Source organism: Neolamprologus brichardi, chromosome 12, assembly GCF_056152115.1.
Source record: "Neolamprologus brichardi isolate AB-2024 chromosome 12, ASM5615211v1, whole genome shotgun sequence".
Taxonomy (NCBI): Eukaryota; Metazoa; Chordata; class Actinopteri; order Cichliformes; family Cichlidae; genus Neolamprologus; species Neolamprologus brichardi.
The window spans coordinates 24273489-24295111 of NC_142115.1; the positions used below are offsets into that span (position 1 = coordinate 24273489).

The 21623-nt window shown below is 40.8% G+C and overlaps 1 protein-coding gene across 2 annotated transcripts in view; it reads right to left on the reverse strand.

Moving 5' to 3' along the window:
- The window catches only part of pde4d (phosphodiesterase 4D, cAMP-specific), a 149909-nt gene that overhangs the window by 94834 nt on the left and 33452 nt on the right, over positions 1–21623 (reverse strand). Inside the window, exon 1 of one of the 2 annotated variants that reach the window (XM_006789789.3) lies at positions 5301–6355. The exons of the other annotated variant lie outside the window; for it this stretch is intronic. Within the exon in view, the coding sequence (XP_006789852.2) occupies positions 5301–5563 (263 nt within the window). The 5' untranslated portion in view covers positions 5564–6355. Of the gene's footprint in view, positions 1–5300; positions 6356–21623 lie in introns of those variants that run through there. 2 annotated transcript variants of the gene reach the window in all.

The following is a 21623-nucleotide window of genomic DNA, read 5'->3' on the forward strand; positions in this document are numbered from 1 at the left end:
ATCACAGGCGCTCTATTCTCCTGGGAGGGGAGCGGTGTTTGGGCTGATAAAACCTGTAGAATCCGTCTTACTGCACAGCAGGATGAAAGCTGCGAGCTGAAAAACGAATCGAAGGTAGAAGCTACATCTTTAAAACAAAATTTGTTAGGAATGCGTGAAGTATGAATTGGATACTATCGTGCCAGACAAGGAAAACTCAGAGGATGTCACATTATCTGCAGTTTGCTTTGGTGTTATTTCAGATAGTAAACAGACGATTTTAGCATTAATATCCACAACAAATCAAGCTTGACAAGCCTGTCACCTGTTCGTTTTGAGAAATATGCTTTCACGATTCCATTTTCTGGCAGAGCTGGCTCACAGGAGCGATGCATCTCTCGTGTCTGTATAGTAAATATAAAACTACTGCCATTAGCTGGATACTGCGTCTCAGCATATCTGCCTACCAGCGCGTCTTACATAACACATTATACACGGTGTTGTTTTATCGACACAAAACAAAAAATTGAAGGTTTCACGCCTGAAGCACTGACTAGCTGGAGCTACTGTCAAACTAATTCTTTAAAAAAGAAATGCATGTTTTGTTAGACTCCAACCATCGCCAGCTATGACTCATAAGGCTGTTCAGCTGTACGGATAAGTTGTGAACAAAAAAGTGAAACCTTGACCAACAATTACTGTAGGAAGTTTGTCAGCCGCGTTAAGATAAAAATGAAAAAATACATAAATAAATAAATAATAAATGGTGAGGGAGAGAAAGCAAGACAGACAGACAAAGAGAGATGATATAACCAAGTGAGAAGTGAAGTGAAGAGAGTCATGCTCTGCCTAGATTAGCACCACTGTGTTTAGCTTCAGGTCCTCTACTCCCACGCTCTTCCTCTCTTCTACCTTGCCTCCCTCCCTCCGTACCACCCTTACCGCATTTATCCACACATCAATCACGCATCCATCAATTTGACATCCATCTCTCCTCAACAGTCCAACCGCTATCCCCACCTAAACCCCCGCAGTCGGACCACTCAGCAGGGGGAAGAAGCCCCGGCATCAGCACCACCAGCTAAAGCCACCTGTTCTCCCCTCGCTGAAACCCCACTCTCCTCTTACATAAAGAGACACTTGCACTGTTGCAATGCAGCATCAGACGGTGTTGTGCAACAGCATTAAAAATACCTCAGGGTCAGTGAGGAGGAAAGTTGAAAACAGGATATCATCAGAGATATTCTGGTGGAGAGAATGCAAAAAAGAGTCGTGAGTGTGTCTGTCACTCGGAGGTGAGAGCACACCGTTCGACGCTCCCTTTGTGTGCGCTCTTCAGCAGAAGAGCTGAGAAGGGATATTGACGAGCACCTCAGAGAGAGCACAGGCACATTTCAACCATAGCCATTGCGGGGGTCTGCAAGCGCAGTGTCAGGACATGGGACGTGACTCTTGAAAGCGATTAACCTCCGGTCACACTGTATCGCACAACCAAAATGGTAGAGAAGCGGTTGCCTTTTGGTGATCAATGTGTCCATATGCAACAAAAAAAACACACAAAATACCCCCACATACATTTAATTTGGCAACTGCTCTCCGGTTAAACCAATGCCCCCCCCCCCCCCCCCCCCCCGAACCGACTCTGGTGGCTCTCAAAGTAATACATCCTTTTATTGCAGGGCACAGTGCCAATCTGAGTCTTAAGTCTGTTGTCAGCACACCCCATTTTGTAGATACTACCTAATTCCATAAAGAAAGCCACACTAATGCGTCTGCTGCTGTTGGAGGTACTCCTGCAGCTTAGGTTGCGATAATGCCGGCAACAATTAAATAAGAACTACCGCACTCTACTTAAAATCCTCTCAGCTAAATGAAATCCAGCTCAAATATTTACTTCTTTCAAAATTCTATTATATCATCGCTGTATCTTCCCAAGAACTGGGACTTTAAAAGTGTCGCCATTAAATGAGGCCAAACCCTTTTTTCGAGGAACTCTGTAAACCATTAAATTCCATAAAATCCCCCATAATACCTTTTTTATGTCTTTGCAAATAATTACGCCAATCAAATTCACTCAGAACAAAGAAGCCAATCAGCATTTGGGATACATTCTCTAAAGTGTTCTCACAGTGACTGTAAAACAATTTGTGAATGGTTTTCACAATGTCGAGTCCCTAAGAACAGCGACGCTGTACATCATACCAATCGGCCCGTGGAGGAGGATTGTCTTGTTAATGAAGTGTGGAGTGGCGCCACCGAGGACTGTGTATGTCACCAGATTTACACCACAGTGGTCTGTGATTCCCTGCAGCTGTAAAACAATGAGGAGGTGATTGGAGTAAATTACACTGCAGTTGTCAACCTCCGGACCGCTCACAGCCATTTTATGGTCTCTCCCTCTTAGAAACAAATTGTTTCTCTCCCGTTCCCTGGCTCGCACATGCACACACAAACAGCCATTCTTCTGCTTTCCTCCCACACTCTCTTTATCTCTGTCTGATATTCTGTCTGCTGCCTTTTTTCAAATGTCAAGACACAACACAGGTACATGACCAACAAGTTAGTTATTAAGTGGCCATTCTTCTTTCATGCTCTTGTTCTTCTCTCACCCCAAATGTCATGATCCAAATACCAGTGTCTAACCAAATACACATTTCACAGATCCACACAGTCACCCTGAAGCAAACATGTGTTTGGTCTCTCCATTTCAAGGACAGAGATGTTTTCTTCACCAGGATCGGGGGGAAAGAAAGAAACTAATTAAACATTCATTCATCCAACTATCCATCCTAATTACCCTACTCAGGTTGCAGGTAACCCAACTGTCAAAGGCAGAGAGTCTCAGCAATGGCCAATCCATTGCAGAGCTTCTTCAAACATCAATTATGAATTTTAAAAGTGAATTATTTAAAGACACGGACAAATAAAAACAGCGCTGTGGTGTCTTACAGCAAAATGTCCTGAGTTCAAATCCACCACCCAGCTGTGAGCTGTCTGTGCAGAGTTTGCATATTCTCCCTGTGCCTGCATGGGTTCCCACCAGGTTTTCTGACCTCCTCCCAGAGTTCAAACGCATGCATGTTTGGCTAACTCGTGATTCTACATTGTGAGCATCAATGCTTGTTTGTCTCTATGTGTTAGACTGGCAATCTGCCCAGGGAGTACCTCACCTCTCGCCCTATGATGGGATAGGTTAGGCCCCACTGCTATCCTGAACTGAATAAGCAAAAACAAGAAGGATGGATGCTTAAGCCACAACCTGATTCTACTCCTCTGTGTCATAATCCACATTTTATTTGTGCAGTTTAAGCTGAAACACTTCTGTGTTTCTTTTATCAGTCTCGGGAGAGTATATCTATTTGTGGATGTTGCATGAAAATCTCTCAGGCTTGTGATTATTTTATGGGTATTCAATATTTATTGGGTTGCAGGGGACATTATTTCCATCAGGATGTGGCTGTGCAGACAATATTGGTCTTTTTATGGGATGTTCCAATAACAATAAAAAATACTCTCACAATTCCTCTTCCTTAACAATAAGATTGACTGATAGACTTTTTTCATATACATCTTAAGCAAAGTAAGAAAATCAGTTGAGCGACAGTCACCAAAAATAGAACAGCTAACTCGTCACGACGGGTTTTTTTAAACATCGCTGTTATTTTCTTATCTATAATAAAGGACTCATCATGCCGCCAGTGTCACTTCCTTTCTTTTTGCACCTCTCGTACTTTCACCTGTTAAAGATATATACCATTCTAGGAAATCAAGCCGATGTGCGGAAATGAGGAAAAAAAGAAAAATCCAATCCAAGAATAAACACATTTCTGCTTCTTAATATGGAAGAGCGAGAAATAGCTTCCTTTTTAGAGTGGCACTCGGGAGAGATGGTGTCGAATGTTACATAAGCTTAATTAATAATCACATACAGACACCCACATTTGCATGTACACACGCAGAAAGTGTATGAATCTGCACATGGATAATTAATTCACAAAATTTAAATGGCACAAACACGCAGGAGGCTGCACTAAAATAGCAAGAAGCCATGAGATACTGCACATCTTTTATCAGGTATTTGTGCCATCGGCTACAAAGAGCAAAAAAAAAGAAGAGAGGGCACAAGACAAATGACCAATAATGGCAGATTTATGAATTAACAGAGAAAAAGAAAGAAATGATGATAAAAATCAAAAGAATATAAAGGAGAGCGAAAGGCAGATGACTGGATAAAACACACCTTGACGTAGAATCAAAGGGTGAAATAAATAACAGATCGGGGAGTAAAGAAATCCTGATATATGATTTTCTTTATGAGAATATGAGTTTTTGATCATGAGCGAGATCCAAATGCCAGAAGGGAGACAAATCACTGAAGAGATTGAGAGTAGAGGAAGTGGGACAGAAGACGTTCTGAAAAAGAAAGAAGGAAAGAGGCAGGAGAAAGATGGAAGAAAAATGGAGAGGGAAGAGAAAGAGAGATGAGTCGCAAAAAATGGAGAGGGTGAGGCGGAGGAGGAGGGGATGGGGTGTAGCAGAGGGGGTGAAATTGATTAAGGGGGAGAAACAATGAGAGTGGGGAGGAGGCGAAAAGGCGCAATGGGAGAGAGAGGCTGGAGACTGGAAACGACTTGAAAGGAAGGGATGAGGTAAATGCAACAGAGGCTGATAGACAGCCAGGAAGAGAAGACTAATTAATAGTCAAAAACTGCAGGGAGGCAGGCAGGTGTGCAGAGAAACCCACAGCAGGAGGGAATAAACATAGAGATGGATGGCTTCTCCTGCCTTGAATTACCTAACAAGACAGGCAGCTTTGGGATTTATCTCGTGACATATTGCATGACTATACATCGCAGAGAGATAAAAGCAGCAACAGCGCAGGAAGGCGGATGGGGGGGCTGCATAGTGCAGAGGGACACTGGAGAATGAGAGAAGTAAGGGGGACAAGCACTACCGTGAGGAAAAGGCAGAGAAGATCTCATTATCTAGAGGTGGAAGAGGGTTTAGACATGAAGAAAAGCTAACAGGGGGATTTGCTCACACACATACCTGGCATTTCTGCAAGAGGAAAAGCACTGAAGTCGAACCACGAACAAAGTTTAATTACACAAATGGCTTATCACACTGCCGCCTCCCACCGTGCACACAGCGCTCAACAAACACAGTTCCGACCTTGAAAGTTTGCCACGGGTGTGGTTTAGACCACATGTTGTCTGATAAAAAAAAAACAAACAAGACACATTCCCTTTATCAGCCTCCCATTTATCAGCTCCACATCTACAGCCACCAGCACACTGAACACCTGTCTGTTTAGCCCTCACCATGTATGTGCAACAGTGAAGCGCCTCTGTTTGTGGATGTTGTTGTTGAGCAACATGCGGCGAAGCAGTCGCGGCGAGTTGCGTGGAGAAAGGCGGGGGGAGATGGAGGAGGGCGATCGCCGGTGTCCTCGCGGCCTCTCCGGCTGCAGCAGGTTCTCCCGCAGGATCTTCACCAGGTCTTCGTTCAGGCCGGAGTGTTTCGGCATGGGGGGCACTGCCAGGGTGTCCTGGTGGGTCACCCCCATGCCTGCCTGCTGGGCCATGCCTACCCCGGCTTCACCACAAAAAGCACCACTACCAGCCAAATGAATGAATAGTAAAGGCAGCCAAGATAAATCTGAGGTAATGCAATAAACACAGGTAAAATATGTGCCGCTCCTTTGTCACAGTCAGAGTTTAGTAATGTGCAGAGAAAAAAAAGAAAAGAAAAAAAAGCAGGCGGAAAAAAAGAAATGACATCCAAAAATCCTGTGGATAACAAACTACAAAAAGCTCTGCAGGTAATTTGTCACGATAGCAGCTCCCTCTGTGCAAAAGCGAGGGGAAATAGAAGAAAAATCCCCCACTCCTTTTTTGTCTTTAAAGGAGCAAGCACAAGAACAGGACTGAGAGCTGCTGCCTTTGTCTGCTCTGCAACACTGAATATCTGCTGTGAAAGTGCAAAGGAGAAGATGAGCGCAGCACGAAAGCAGGAGAGAGGGAGGGCGTGATGCAAAATCTTGGAGGTAAAAAAAAAAAGGGGGAATTCCATTCCAGCCCTTTATCCCCCAGGCCTGCAGGCAAACTCAACACAGTCCAGTGAAACCAAGCCAGCCAGAGTTGAAATAATTCTGAAATAATTCAGTCGGTTTGAGCACAGAACAGCCCGGTTCTGTCTGGCTAAAGCCAACGGTGAACCTGTGGTGGCTCACTTCACTAAAAAGCCCAGCCCAGTATGACTCAATCCAGAAAGGAATTCTGTTCCATCCAGTCACAGCAATTTATCCTTTCTTCCTCTTCCTACATAGAGTGACTGCTGAGTGCAGCCAGTTTATAAGCTACTGATCCTTCAGAGCTGAGCAGAGCGCGAGTATGTGTGACTGTTTGAGAGAGAGCGAGAGGGAGAGATGGGGAGTGTGTACACAATAGAGAAGAGAAAACAGAGAGGTATGGAGGGAGAGAGAGAGAGAGAGAGAGAGAGAGAGAGAGAGGCAGAGAGAAAGAGAGAGAGAGAGAGAGAGAGGCAGAGAGAGGTTGAGGTAATGGTGCTGTTTGCATGCTTGCGCTCGAGTCGAGGCACACGCAACTCTGCAAGGGTACATTTCCCGATGCAGCAGACCGCACTTAAGTCACACTTTTGCTACTGAGTAACCCTCAATCCAGACTGAGCTTCAGGGGACATCCCCTCTAAAAGCAAACAATTCCATGAGTACAGCTGTGTGTGCACATGTGCACAAATTTGCATTTCCATTTCACTAACATTTGCACACCCGAGGGAAAAAAAAAAAAAAAACAACCTAGGAGAGGGTTGCAACCAGCTAAACATCTTCTGCCACTAGCTGTGATTTCTTTCAATCAGGACAGACTCAGTTTTACTTTTGTCAGTATTGTCTGCTGAATTTAATAGGTAGCCACCTAGCCTTTATCCTCCTCCGCCTAGTGATTAGTAACTGCCTCCAACAAGCTTCTAGCCATTCTCATTTAAACCTTATGTCAACTGTTTCATTCTACTATGCTTACATGTCCAACTTCTTCCAAGCGACCCGCGGTACTTAAATATACTTTAGCTTTAACTAGCCCAGCAACAAATCTACAGCAACATGTATGCTATGACTTCAATGTTTCTTCTTAAGATTTTCAAATCACCCTAATACAAATAGAAAGATATACAATTAAAAAGCATTATAAGTTTGGTTTTTGCTGTTACATGTTGATAGCCTATACTTGTATGGCATACTCAGAGTTAGTTGCACAAGTCTTTCTTTGAACAATGACAATTTTGTAATTTTACCTCACCACGGTGGATTTTAAAATAAGCAGTCCACATGTGATTGAAGTGCACTGTGACTGAACTGATTTAAGTGACGTTTTGCTTTAATTCAAAGGGTTTGGCAAAAGTATTATATTGACTGTATTGACTGCCATTTTTATACATAGTTTCATTTTCTGCAGTTCCAAAGTAAATGGAGAATTTAAAAGCAGTACAGGTGAGACCTGTTCTGTTGTTAGTCCAATGTTTTTTAAGTTGTTAAACTGCCATTTGATAGCTTTTCACTTAACTTTCAGTTTGAGGGCCAGAGAGATGTTGATGCAAGTGAAATATGCTGAAAAATCAATTTTAGATAGCAAAAACTTTAGGAGTAACCTAATAAACAATCTGTACATTCTTAAAAAGAACGAATGCCCTGGGTATCTCACAGATGATGACAGAATTATTTCCATGATTAAGAATTACACCTTGATAACATCTAACCATCTCATTAACATGTGTATCATTGTAAAAGTCTACAAACAACACAAAGCTTCATGAATGAAAATACAGCGACTTTACAACAGTGTTCAAATCTCGAGTTACATTCAGGAACAAGAAGGCCGAATTAGTTCTGGAGTAAAAAAAAATTTTTTGGACAGATGACAGAAAGACTCATTTGTAGCAGAATAATTGGAGGAGAAAAGTATAGAGATGGAAAGGAACAGCTCAGCTGATCCAAAGCAGGTCACATCATCTGTCAAACATGGTCGAGACCATGTTATTCTACAGGCATGCATGGCTGATAGTGGCCACCAATGTCTGATGGTGTAACTTCTGATAGAAATGAGAAAAAGCTTCTCAAGGATCTGAAGGCAACTGCAGCAAAAGCCTGACAGAGCTTCTGCAAGGAGGAAACACAGCACGGTGACATTCACAGATTCTAGATCTCCAGCATTTTCATCCATCCATCCATCCATCTTCCTCCGCTTTATCCGAGGCCGGGTCGCGGGGGGCAGCAGCCTAAGCAAAGAGGCCCAGACCTCCCTCTCCCCAGCCACCTCCTCCAGCTTATCCGGGGGAACACCAAGGCGTTCCCGGGCCAGCCGAGAGATATAATCTCTCCAGCGTGTCCTGGGTCTGCCACGGGGCCTCCTCCCGGTGGAACATGCCTGGAACACCTAACCCAGGAGGCGCCCAGGGGGCATCCTTGTCAGATGCCCGAACCCAGGGGCTATGTTGTCTGGGGCCCCTGGTAGGGTCTCCCATGGCAAATTGGTCCTGGGTGAGGGACCAGACAAAGAGCGATTCAGAAGACCCTTATGAATACAACATCGAGGGAACAGTTTACCCTGCCCGGGATAGGGTTACCGGGGCCCCGCCCTGGAGCCAGGGCCGGGGAGGGTTCCCGAGGGCGAGCGTCTGGTGGCCGGGCACAGCCCGAAGAGGAGACATGGGCCCATCCTCCCGCAGGCCCACCACCCGCAGGAGGCACCATAGGGGTCGGGTGCATTGTGTGCCGGGTGGCAGCCAGGAGCGGAGGCCCTGGCGGACTGACCCCCGGCTGCCAAGACTGGCAATAGGGACATTTTCATCCAAGTACAAAAACCAAATTATGTTATCTTGGCCAACTACTTTCAAACCTCTGAAAATAGAAGAAAATGGCTTTAAGTCCTAAACAGTTAATGCAATACTACAACAATCAGATCCTAAATGTATGATTGAAAATGCTGGTGTTCAGAGGCAAAATCACAAATATTCCGCTATTATAAAAATACTCATGGACCTACCTGTAACTATTATGTGACCTCCATGAAGGCATTCCATATATACAGTAACTTAAAGAATAAAGAGACACACAGCACCTCTGGCTTCAGATTCCTATACAACAGTGACGCTGTAGAGGTATGATGTGGTGCTAGCATCATTGCTCACAGTGACAATGTGAACATGTAGCTGTGTTCCAAATATGTATAATGATTATTCTGAATAACCAACAACTTTGAATTTTTGATCAGAATACTATACTACTATGTAGTAGTGCTCAATTTATGCTGTATGTATTATTATATAAATACATTCAAAATATCAAACGTTGCAAGAATAGTATTAAACGCACAATTGGAACCCAGCATGCACTCACAAACACTCTAGCAACACTAGCTTTAGTATTTCAAAAAGAGTGGGTGCTCCTCAAAGACTAGGAGCAAGGATATACAAATGATTCCAGTCAACCACGTTGGAGGAATGCCCAGTTGTGTTCTACAGACACAGTGTACTTACATTTTTTAAAAACAAATTAAAAAAATTAAAAACACAGTCAAATGCCACCAGGTAGAAACCATCTGAAATGTCTCCTAACACCACAGAAAAAAAACAAAAACACTACCACAGGCTACCTATTTGACATCTCCCAGAGAGGTTTTAGCTAATATCAACATTTTTTTCAGACAACCAGATTATAAACTGAAATAGAAACGTTTGACTTCCTGCAATCATAACTGTAACTACGCTTTCTGATTGATAAGCCAGCCTTTTCTGGAACATAACATTCTGCAGTGAAGCTAACACCCCAGCACTTTCCAGCCAATATTTCCTTACTAGCAGGCTCTGCAGGTTGCTGTTGTGAGAGTGCCGGCCATTATTTACCTGTCTCTCTATAGGGAATCTTTGGTCCACTGGTTGGACTAACTGCTGTTACAAACAGCATTTGGTGTCAGTAGTTCTTGCCTTTCTCAAGCTCCTCTGTGAGCTGGAGAGCCAATCTAACCTGAAACTGCAGCACCACCAAGCTTATCTTGCTGCAGGGCATGCAAGAAGACTAGCGCCACCAGCTGAATCATTCTGTGTATAAAATCAGAAAAGTTCCCATTTGACCATCACAGAATTATGACGTTATTTTGTACGTTATTTTGTACAATAACTTTAGTACATATTTTGAAGTCCTGCTAAACTTTACTTTAAGATCTAACCAGTTTTATATCCAGTCCCGCCAAGTGTGACAATCTAAAGCAAAAGTTCCTTTTTATATATTATGATACCTCAGAGTACAGTAACAGAAAAAAGCAGTGGTTCCCTGAACGTCTCGCCTGTGCCCTGGACAGTGGACTGAGTGAAAAGGGAAGATAGTCATTGCTCTGGTATTTAGTTCCACGTTGTCACTGTAGTTATTGTTATTTATTGGCACAGTATTTATAACTTTATTTAATAATAGGCGTGGGAGAACCTCCTTTCACACACATGCGCGCGCACATTTCCACGTATGGGTGCGTGCACTTTAACGCTACCACCACAAATAGAATCAAATCCTGTGAGGAAACAGAAGAGAACACTTTATTATTACTTCTTTTTGTCTGTGGGAATAAAAAAAATTGATTGCTCAGCTGATATTTATTACGTGAGTATGTAATGGTACCCAGAGGAAGATTTCAAATCAGGAAATATAAAACTAACAAACTCAAGCTGTTTGGATGTTGTTCTTTTCCCACCAGACAAAAAGGACTATCAAAAGACGACTATAGGCTACTATATAGAAGACTGACTACCCACTAAATGTTTTCATCATTTGGGATATCAAATTTTTGGAAATTATCTTTTGCACATCTATCGCGTTTATGATTCCTTCTAATTATCACTTTTATGCCACAGATTACCGTTTTGTAAAGTAGAAGTGCTTGATACCAAATGTAAGCCTTTCTATTGTCAGAAGAAAAAAAGACTGCAAAATGTATAGATTTCTGGGAAATAGGGAAAAAGAAAACATTGTCTTTCTTGGAAAACCACTTTTGAAGTTAAAAAAACCCTTGAATATTACTATTAGAAACCAACAAATATAGGATTTTTGAGACCAGTACCGATACAGATATTCAGCAATTTAAAAATCTGACGTATGGACCCATATTTTTCTTTCAAGCACACGAAAAAAGCTGATTTCCTGAACCTTTGTTATGTGCAGGTTTATGAATCTTTACTAAGACAACATGACCTGTCAGTTTAAAAATAAACTCTTTTTATTGTCATAGCAAGCTTTGGATTATTTGTTAACACAGCCTGACACTATCTCTGTTTATCCTGTACTTTCTTTACTTTGTTAAATTCTCATTTATTGCCTGTTGTAAATGCTGATGCTCATATATTGCTATTTAGCCAACGAGGACCGATAACATTAGACGGCCAATATATCAGTCTGGCTCTAATTCCAATAAATTCTAACCATAACACTTGCAAACATGCAAATACAACCCAGTGATCACTACAGGCACTTTGGATCCATCTGTCTAAAATAAGCTTTCCCTATGAACAAAAGCATCGCACTGGCTGCCAAAAGATCAGAGAATGCATTCAATAATTTTTTTTTAAGTTAGTTACAATGTTGCATCAACTACAGCAAAAAAAAGGTCAAGGAAAGCAGATTTTCTTTAAAATCAAATTAAGAGGATGCATGTTTTAATAATGTGTATAATATGGACTACCTATTTAATTTTTGCAGATTTGAATAATATTTCACATATATTTACAGAAGACGTGATAGTAACATACATTTAGGATAGCAATGCAAAAATGAGACAGAGGCAAAACTAAGTCATGGTCAATACATCCTTCTGACTGATGGTTCAGCAGTGAACTTCTCACACATGAGGAAAAAAGGAAAATGAAACCACAGCAGGGAGTTTCCTCATTAGCAGTGCCTCCAGCCTGGCTGTGTGTTAAATATCATCATAAATGTCATCATCTATGCATACTTGGAATAATGGCTTTTAAAATCTTTTTTAAATTAATTTCAAAAACCTTTAGTTGCTAAAAATGTGACATTTTGGAAGCTGTAATGGTTGGGGCATTTGGCCTTTCAACACCATCACAGAGCAACCTCTACTACAGGCAAGCTGATGCAGTCAGTAAGACACTTCCAGCCACGATGACGGTGGAGAGCTGTTGGCCTTCGGTTGACGGCTCGCAATTCATCATCACCTTACAACAGTCAAAAGGGATGAATGCCACTCTGTGAAAACATGTTTTATTTGTTTTCCTCTGACGGACTCACATACAGTAATTGCTGTCATTGTTCCATTGTTTCTCTTCTCGTGCTACCTGTCTTACGCCTCATCTTCTACGCTTTGTAAAACATTTCTTTTTTCAGCGATTACTTCCCCTTGCCACGTCTGTGTGCGTTTCCCCCTGGTTACCAGGGGCAACATGGCTGGAGAGGGACAAGTAGATTTTTCAAGAACCAAAGGCTGGAGGAACAAAAGCAAGAAAATGGAAGCCCATCTACAAGACAAAACTCAAGTGCATCACGCACAAAAACAGACTCAGTTGCTGCAAACACTACAACACACCACTGTGGTGCACACATATGACACCTCAGCGTAAAGCACAAGCGACCACCTTCATTAAAGCAACAAAAAAGCGTTAAAGAAAGGTATGGCAACGGCTAAGTGGATAAGTAGAATCATAGATTTATTTACTACATCAAGTAATGACAAGATACTTTACTCAGTGTAATGAAGTCTAGCAGTAATGCAGCGTGATAAAAGAGAGGTAAACACTGCCCCGAAGAATCTCAAAAAAATATTATGTTATCTGAAGGCTTATATATTATATATATATTAGCCTTATATTAAACAAATGATTGATATCCAAGATAGCAGAGCAGAAAATAGAGTTCACCACACCTCGAAGGAAACCAGATATTAGAGAGTGTAGCTTTGTATGCATTCCCATTCATACATATTTTAACTATGATTCAGTTTTGTCAACATTTTAATTTTCCATTTCTATTCTTTGCAAAACAAACTAATAAATCAAATCTTTGTGTCTCTACTCCTGACAGATTGCATGTGTTTCTTTTGGCAGCACACAGCATGCTGCCACCTCCCAGACTGCAGCCTGGAGTCTGGCCTGGTACTGGCAAAAGGGCCTCCGCAAGACACTAGATAATCAGATCAGTGCACCATATTTCTTAATACGTTATGAGAATGTCAAAGGTGACTCAGGCTTATTAAATTAACCTTTTATCATAGTTATAACTCGGATTACTGTAGCAGACATATGAATGGGAAGGAAGCACAGATGAAATACAAGGAGCTGGTGCACCAGGCAGTTTAAAAGCAAACAAGATGACCCGGCTCACCAAAGACTGATTTCTGAGCAATTCCAAGTAGCAACTACCAGCTGCAATATTAATGGCACAATACAGCCAAAACCTTAATGCAGCTCTGTCTCCCCCAAGTGGATATCTCCTATTATTGTGTGAGCCAGGACTAGTCTAGAACACACACCGACTGTATATATCACTAATATACTGAAATCACCTCCATCACACCAGATGAACATTAATTCCAGTGCTTGGCGATATGTTTTTAAAAAGGCACAGCAGAGAGAAATATGACGCAATAGAAACAAATTTTTCAATTTACTCTAATCTTGTATCCTGCCAAGATGCATAATAAAGTCATAGCCCTGTAAATGTCTGCATTTTAGCATCAGCTATACCACCCTGGTGTGGGATCAAATATCCATGCATTGTTGTAAATCTAATATTAAATGAAACATTTATTTAAAATTTGAATTTTTATAGATTTTTCTTTAAAGCTGCAATATTGCGTGGCATATGATGTCTATACATAAAAATGCACTGTTTGCTGCACAGAAAGTGATAGAGATTCTTTGTTTTCTATAAAAACAGACTATTTTGAAGGCAGTTGCAGATGACACAGATGCAAAATCTCAGAATAAATCTCACTGTGAAAACGAATCCTGGTTTTTACACTTCCATCTGTATTTCTGGTCACCATGCTCTTTCGTGTAGTACCATATACATATAAGCACATTATGAAAATAGAGTAGATGCTGATGGAGAATCTGATGCAAACCACCGAGTTCTTTTTGTTCATTTTGCTTATTGGACCAATAGATGGCAGCATTTTCTCAGAAACATGAAGACATAAAGCAAGACCACACACAGCAGTTCATATAAACCATTCAGAGGCATCTTTGTGTGTCCTAGACAAAAACAAGGTTCCATATATGTCAGACTTTCCACTGTGTGTTGCCCAACTGAGGCCATGCAGGGGTGCTCAGAGCTGTAATTTCCTGAAGATCTGTTATACCAACTGTCTTTTTCAGCACGACTACGAAGCGCTACAATTTTCTACTTTATGGGCAGTGACATTTTTCTTTATAGTTTTAACATTTAAAGAGCTCTCACTTTAGATGACTCACAGCCTGCGGTGAAAACAGTAAGCCTAGTGAATGCAAAATGGAGCCAGTGCACTCTTATGGAAAAGAAAGTGGGACATGAACTGTATATTAAGTATGAATTATCAATGCCTCTCTTGCTAAGGACACTGTAGAGCAAAAAAGATATGATAGTTCTCACGTTGTGTACAGTTTTCTCAGCGTTTCCCCCCCAACTGCAGCGTACATCACAGTCCACTGGAGAGGCTTGCTATCATACCTTATGAAGTGCTTTTCCCCAGAAAAAGCAAAGGAACACAAACTATAGATTAGGTTGGAATTATCAGCGTCTCTTGAGAAAGAGCCAAATAACTCACTGCTCCCTCACGAGAGAGAAGAAATACTGAAGGCAACAAAACAAAATGTTCACGAGCGGATATGAATATGAATAAAAGAAATTCTTTGGGACACACTAGAGCAATACTTAATTTGGAGAATAGTTTCCATGATCTTCCACCCGTTTTCCTGCTGTTCTGTGCAGCTGGTGTCTCATGCACAGTGAGAATATTTCATGGTCAGAAAAGCTGTCATGGTGACCCTGGCAGGACTGTGGTCTAATTCCCTCAACCCCACTGATAGTAGAAGGTCACACGCTCTTGCCTCATGGTCTGAAAGCAAATACAGACAGGGTATCCAGGGCTGGGGGATACAGAAAGATAAGAATCTGAATCCAGCAGGATGGCTGTGCTAGAACTAGATTATTTTGCTGCTTCCAAACTCTGCGTGTAATGGGCAGTGAATGTTTCAGTTTGAAGTGAAAGATCAGATCATCCGATTGTTAATTATGTTCCTTTTGCCTGCAAGTAATAAGTAAGCTATAGGATTTGCTTTTCAACGTATCATTATGAAATCAAGTGTGTAGAAGTGCTTCAGTGCCAGGAACACTCTGTAAATATTAGGGGTGCAACAATACTCGTATCGATATTGAACCGTTCGATACAGTGCTTTCGGTTCGGTACGCATATGTATCGAACAATACAAAATTTTTAATTTATTTTATCAACTTTCCTTCTGACGATGCTGTCTGTGTTGAGCGCTCAGTGGATCTGCGCTCGACAGTGCAGCCTAGGCGGAGTACTCGAACGCAGATTCACTGAGCGCAGGGCAAGCTAGGGAGACAGAAGTTAAGCTCTCCTTGCAACATGGCAAATTGAACCTCCCCCACCCTCATTCAGATCTGGCGTTTGGAACTATTTTGGTTTTCATGTGACGTATGACCCTGAAGGTAAGCGTGTCATGGACTAAAGTAAAACAGTATGTCGGATGTGACACGCAATGCTCAATTACATGGGTGGGAACTAGTGTGTTAGTGCAGTTAGCTCGTTGACGTGTTGGCCGTCCAGCCCCATGCACGGGGCGATCCGCGGTAGCTCGTTAACGGAGATTCGCCGTGTTGTGCCGTTAACGTCATTTCAATGAGATTAACGCTGACAGCACTAGTGGGAACACAACAAATATGACTGCACATTTACGCCGACATCATCCTAGTGCAAAGACAAGTGGAAGCAGACAAAAACAACAAGCACGTATGCTACAAACTTTACCCGAGTCATTTAGACAGCCGTTAGCACATGATTCTCATTATGGGGACCTGATATGTTTAATATGCTGCTGAGAATATAGCCCAGAAGAAGCGTATAGTATAGCTTTTATTTTGGAAACAGACATTTCTCTGTAATAAACTCTCTTTTCCAAAGATGAGTGATTTCTCGATCAGATATATATATATTTTTTATTACTTTGTTGTTTCAGCAACATTAAATTTAAAAACTGTACTTTTGAGTTAAAATATATATTTATAATTTTAATAAATGACAAATTAAAAAGGCATGAACTTCTTTTTGTATCGAAAAAATATCAAACCGTGACACCAAAGTATCGAACCGAACCGAACTGTGAATTTTGTGTATCGTTGCACCCATAGTAAATATGTAATATGCAAGAGTGTTATTAAAAATAACACCAAGGCAACTTATTAAATGTTGAAAGTGAGATTTTTCTTTTTTGCAGGAAATATTTGTTTTTCTTTTCCTTCAATTTAGATGCTACAAGGGCAGCAAGTCTACAAAGCATGCACAAAAACACAACTGGTTAGGTTAATTGAAAATGAAAACACTAAGTGAGCAAAAACAACTTAAGAATAAAATGTTTTAATTACAAAAGAAATGTGGGATTTCATCGTCTAATGAATATATCATTTAAAATACACAGAATCCAAATAACTGTGCACAAAAGAGAAGAATTGAACTTGATGGCTACGATTTTTAGGCCCTTAGACAGAGCTGGATTAACACACATGACTCTATAGTGGAAATCACTAAACGTGCTCAGGAACACCTCTGACAAGCACCATCAGTGAACACAGTACTTATGACAGGAAGACTTTAAATGATGCACATGCTATGGGTAGCTTATAAATTTGTGAAAGCACCATTATGGCTAAACGACGTGCGCATGTTTTGGTGCGTTCCAATTTTGCAAAGAATCAGGATACTTTATGTTTACGTTTTTCAAATCACTGCACTTCTCTGTACTTGACTCTAGCTTTGGATGTGAAAATCTGCTTCAAAAAAATAAAAGAACTTCCTTCTCTTGCTGAACTGGCCTCGCTGCAGTTCAGACCTGTCACTTACTGAAAACATTTGGTGCGTTATGAAATGAGAAATGGTGTACAGTTGAAATCCCTTCTGAAGCAATAATAGGAAAGCATTTTGCTTTCTAAATTGCAAAAATTGCTCTCAAATGCTTACAGAGTGCTGTAAAAAAGCAAAGAGGTGATGGAGCGTGGTGGTAAACATGCCTCTTTCCCAAGTCTTTTGCGACATTACATACGTTTTACACCACATCCATTTTCAAAACCAGAAGAAGTGTGGGAAAAGGAAAGAAAACTGAACAAAAACAAATGGTGAATAAAAATCTATTAGAATTATTTTTTTAACTGACCGGCGCTGCAATTCTCAAAGCATTATGAGTCAAAGTCGATGTGCGTCAGGACTGAATAATAACCCAGTAAGCTAAAACTTCAGGGAGTCTTTGGTTATTACTGGGTTCACTGCCAAAGGAAAGTAATATAGACCCTGGTCAGGATCCATGAGAACACTCCACTGGAACGTTTGATTAAAAGCGTGCATGTGAGTGTGCATGCCGTTGAATAACTTCCCTTGTGCAGACATCTCATGTTCAGTCGTGCTTATTTTGGAGCGCGGTAATAGTTGTTATTTTATGAGCGGCACTGCATGCAGTCTGCCATGATGAGAGGAAATGGGAAGGGGGAAGGGGAGGTGGTCAAAAGTGAGGGACTGATGGAAGTGAGGGGAGAAAACTAGAGGAACGGCGTGCCAAGTGAGAGAGAGAGTCAGAGCAGGCTGTAAATGATGCAGGGTGACAGTAAATGAAAGTGGATGAATACAAATGACCACGGGGATAAGGAAGAGGGATCGCGAGAGAATGAGAGGGGAAGAGAAGGACACAAAGATCAGGGTGGTTCCAGAAATAACCAGTGGTTGTAAACACAGTGGTCCCAGGAAGTCTGAACTTCCTGTGTGTCTCTGTGTGAGGGGTGTATACCTGGAAGGAAGAGCACATTTGCTTACTTGTGGACATGTTTGCATACATAGACCAGTGCGTATAATACATGCACAGGCCAGTTTATGCGTACTTTGTAATGCAATGGATTTAGGAGTAAAAGCTGTGTTTCTCAGTGTTTTTGTACTAATGTAAAATTTAGTGAAAATCTAATTTTTTCACCTCACTCATACTCTTTTAAAAGTGCATGGGCCACAATTCACACTTCCATTCCATATAAATATACATATGCATGAGAGAAAGTATTTCAAATAAACACTTTCTCTCATGCATAAAGAAATAATGATATAAGAACTCAGAGTGTACTAAATTATGGCTCGCACAGGAAGGGAATACTAGAGCGATAATGTTGGGACTTGGATGTGGAGTGGCCACTGGTGGATAATGAGATGGGAAGTGACAATGAATAATTAATGACAGTGAATTATTTGCAAAATAACACCTGGGTGAAAAACATTGGGCAGAATTAAAATAAGGGAGTTTTTAAGTGATATGGGCTCAATTTTGTGCTGTGACTTAACACAAAACCTACACGGATAACCTCGCGGCAAAGGCTGAAGGGTTCGAATTATATTATTGCCAGTAATTATAGATTTTATTTTTATCTCCATCTTTATCTGGTTCATTTACATCTCAAAAAATAACATAAATGACAAAATCTAAAGAGTGTAGGGTAGATTATATAACACCTTTTTTTTAAATTAACATATAAGGAAGAAGAAATTCAGCTACAGAATCACGACAAGAGTGAGAAAAAAGAAAGAAACATTAGATGATTAAAGGCATTGTCACTCTAAACATTTATCACAATACTGAATAATTATGTTAGTTCTATACAATTTTTTTTACAACTATATCAATGCACTGCACATTTAAAAGTGCGCCATGTTAGGGTTGCATAGCAAAAAGCCAGTGTAACATCTGTAACTGTGATGATCGTAAATGTATTGAAAGCATGATTTTTTTCCCTGGCAAATTATTACACCATCACGATTATCCATGATGCAACTCACCCACGGGCAGTTCAGTGTGTGAATTTCAGGTTTGTTGTGATAAACATGGCTAACGCATCCTCGAGCTGTTAGCCTAAGGCTAGCCTCAAGCAGAAATGGCATCAGGTGATATAATAGGTTAACTGACTTTGCAACGCTCCCTTTGGGGCTACAAAAAAGGGGGGAAAAACCAGAAACCTATGCCTTAATTCCATTTAGGCTTAGAGTTGAGTTTTATACGTGTATCTGTTACACTGTCATAACTAACTGGAACCAAAGAGAGAATAAAAGGTGGCCATAGCTACTGTGACATTCTCCATTGGCCTTGAGATTTGTTTTCTCCTCCTGTGAAGCTGCTTTCTCATTGGCTAATCACTTGTCAATCACAAGTTGTTGTGATAAAAAACAAAAAAATCTCTTTTATGAAACACAGTATGACCATTGATTACAAGGTGGGTTTATTTTATCTATCTGGCAATATGGCCCAACATGAACTTAAAAGAGTTCAGGACAGACAGTCATCTACATACATGGCCCTTTCACACTGGAAGCAGAATGCGCTGCATTGACTGCTAGACTGAGGGAATCGCCCAAAATTTGTGTTGAGCTGTCCACTGTGCTCTGCCTGTATCTCCTTTGCATGCAGGAAACCGTTATTGTGCAGCACAAGCAAAAGAAGAGAATTGGATTGAGAGTGCATTTGAATGCACTGTGTTACCTATGTGAAATGACCTATTGCCTTCTATAGGGCCAGAAGTCTTCTTGCAATCTCCATCTGGTGATCTTCAGATAGAATGCAGATGTAAAGCACTTTGACAACAGATTCATTTTTCTGTTTTGTACCATCTGTAACTGGAACAAAGCTATTATTCAAGACAAACTAGAGCACACTGATGTCATGATTTAAAAACACCAACTCCTTTAACTAATCCTAAGTGGCAAAAATAAACCAGCCTTAGGACTCGGAACTTAACTTTGATGCCTTCAAAAATAAAAACCAGCTACTATGGCGCAGGCTCTCTTATATTATGCAATATTACAAACACATGTCAGCAGCATGCTGAACAGAGATATGGTTCATGTGTTTTCATTGTGTTCTGAGGCTTGACCACAGGGTGAGTCACATAGTAGCAGTAAATAAGTCCAAGAGATGTAAAGTATGGCTCCGTTTTATCAGACTTGATGCAAGTAGCATACAATGCAATATGCAAAAGAGTAGCGCTGCCAAGAACAGCAAAACAGCACATTTGATGAGACGCTTCAATGTGAACAGAATAAATATAAGAGCGGAAAGTTGCTCTGTTTCACTACAAAAAGGAACTACAGTCAACTTCTTCTCTATACTCAGACCTGTCTGATATTACAAAGCCGTCTGAAAGAGTCCGCCTCTCCAGGGTGTTCTTTCACTCCTGTTACGATTAATCCCATAAGTCATGAAACATCCCACCAGGCCTCTTCTATTTTTCACTCCTGTCATCAAAGGCAGAGTTTTTTTTTTTTTTTTTTAAACCAATAGCATCTATTTTCTAGTCAAATATAGGGTTGAAATACTTTTCAGACTGTTTCAGCTTATTAACATTTATATTACCAAGCCCAGTTTCCAAGCTCAGAGCCGGCAAGTATCGAGTTTGTATCACAACTACAAATAAGAAGTTGTGGACAGTTTCAGGGATGTTAAATTAACACCATCTATTTAAATTACCAATGAGCAGGACAGATAATGTTTGCTGCCTGGCTCCTACATTAATGTCATCATTTTTATTATTAGCGCTACCTTAATTATAAACTTAACAATGGATAATCTGGTCCTTATTTCCCAAGGGGTCTTGCCATTAGAAACACACTAGCCTGTGACCACCTGAGGCTGGGTTTGTATTGTGTGACTGCTAATGTTTAAACAGCTAATATTAAAGTATTTATATACTTCAACGTTTTTGAAAGGGGAGCTTTACTGACTGCTCGAAAGGGTTGTTTAGCATTGTGAACATCAACTCCTTAAGTTGCTGACGAGTAGAGAGCAACTTGTATATTAATTAGTACGTGATTATCAATACCTTTCAAGAGGTCAGTTAAAGGCTCATCGCAATATCAAAGCCAAACACTTTTAACATATTCAATAAAATTGCACTTGCAAAACAGCACATGACTGAATTTGCTTAAAGGTTTAAATGTTTTTAACTTTTCTATAGAAAGTAAATCTTTTTTTTAAATATATAATCCCTTTAACATGACTTTACAGTGGACTTCTGTGTGCTGCAGGCCTTCAAATAAAATGGGCTGAGTCATTTAGACTGTACAAAATCTTTTTTTAAAGCTTGCACTGAGGGTAAACTGGCTTGGTTTGATATACTTTTAGAGTCAGACCTCACTTTTTTTTTTTGTCCAGTTCAGCTACCGGCTTCTTTATGCTCTCAGTCCTCTAGTAAAGTTACAGAGAGAAAATCATGAATCTGAAGCCAACATATTAGTCTTTCACACACCCACATAGCAGCGTGGCACATGTTTTAACACCAGCTAAAGCAAAGCACTTCCATCCAGTTTCCGGGCCACACTTGCATAACA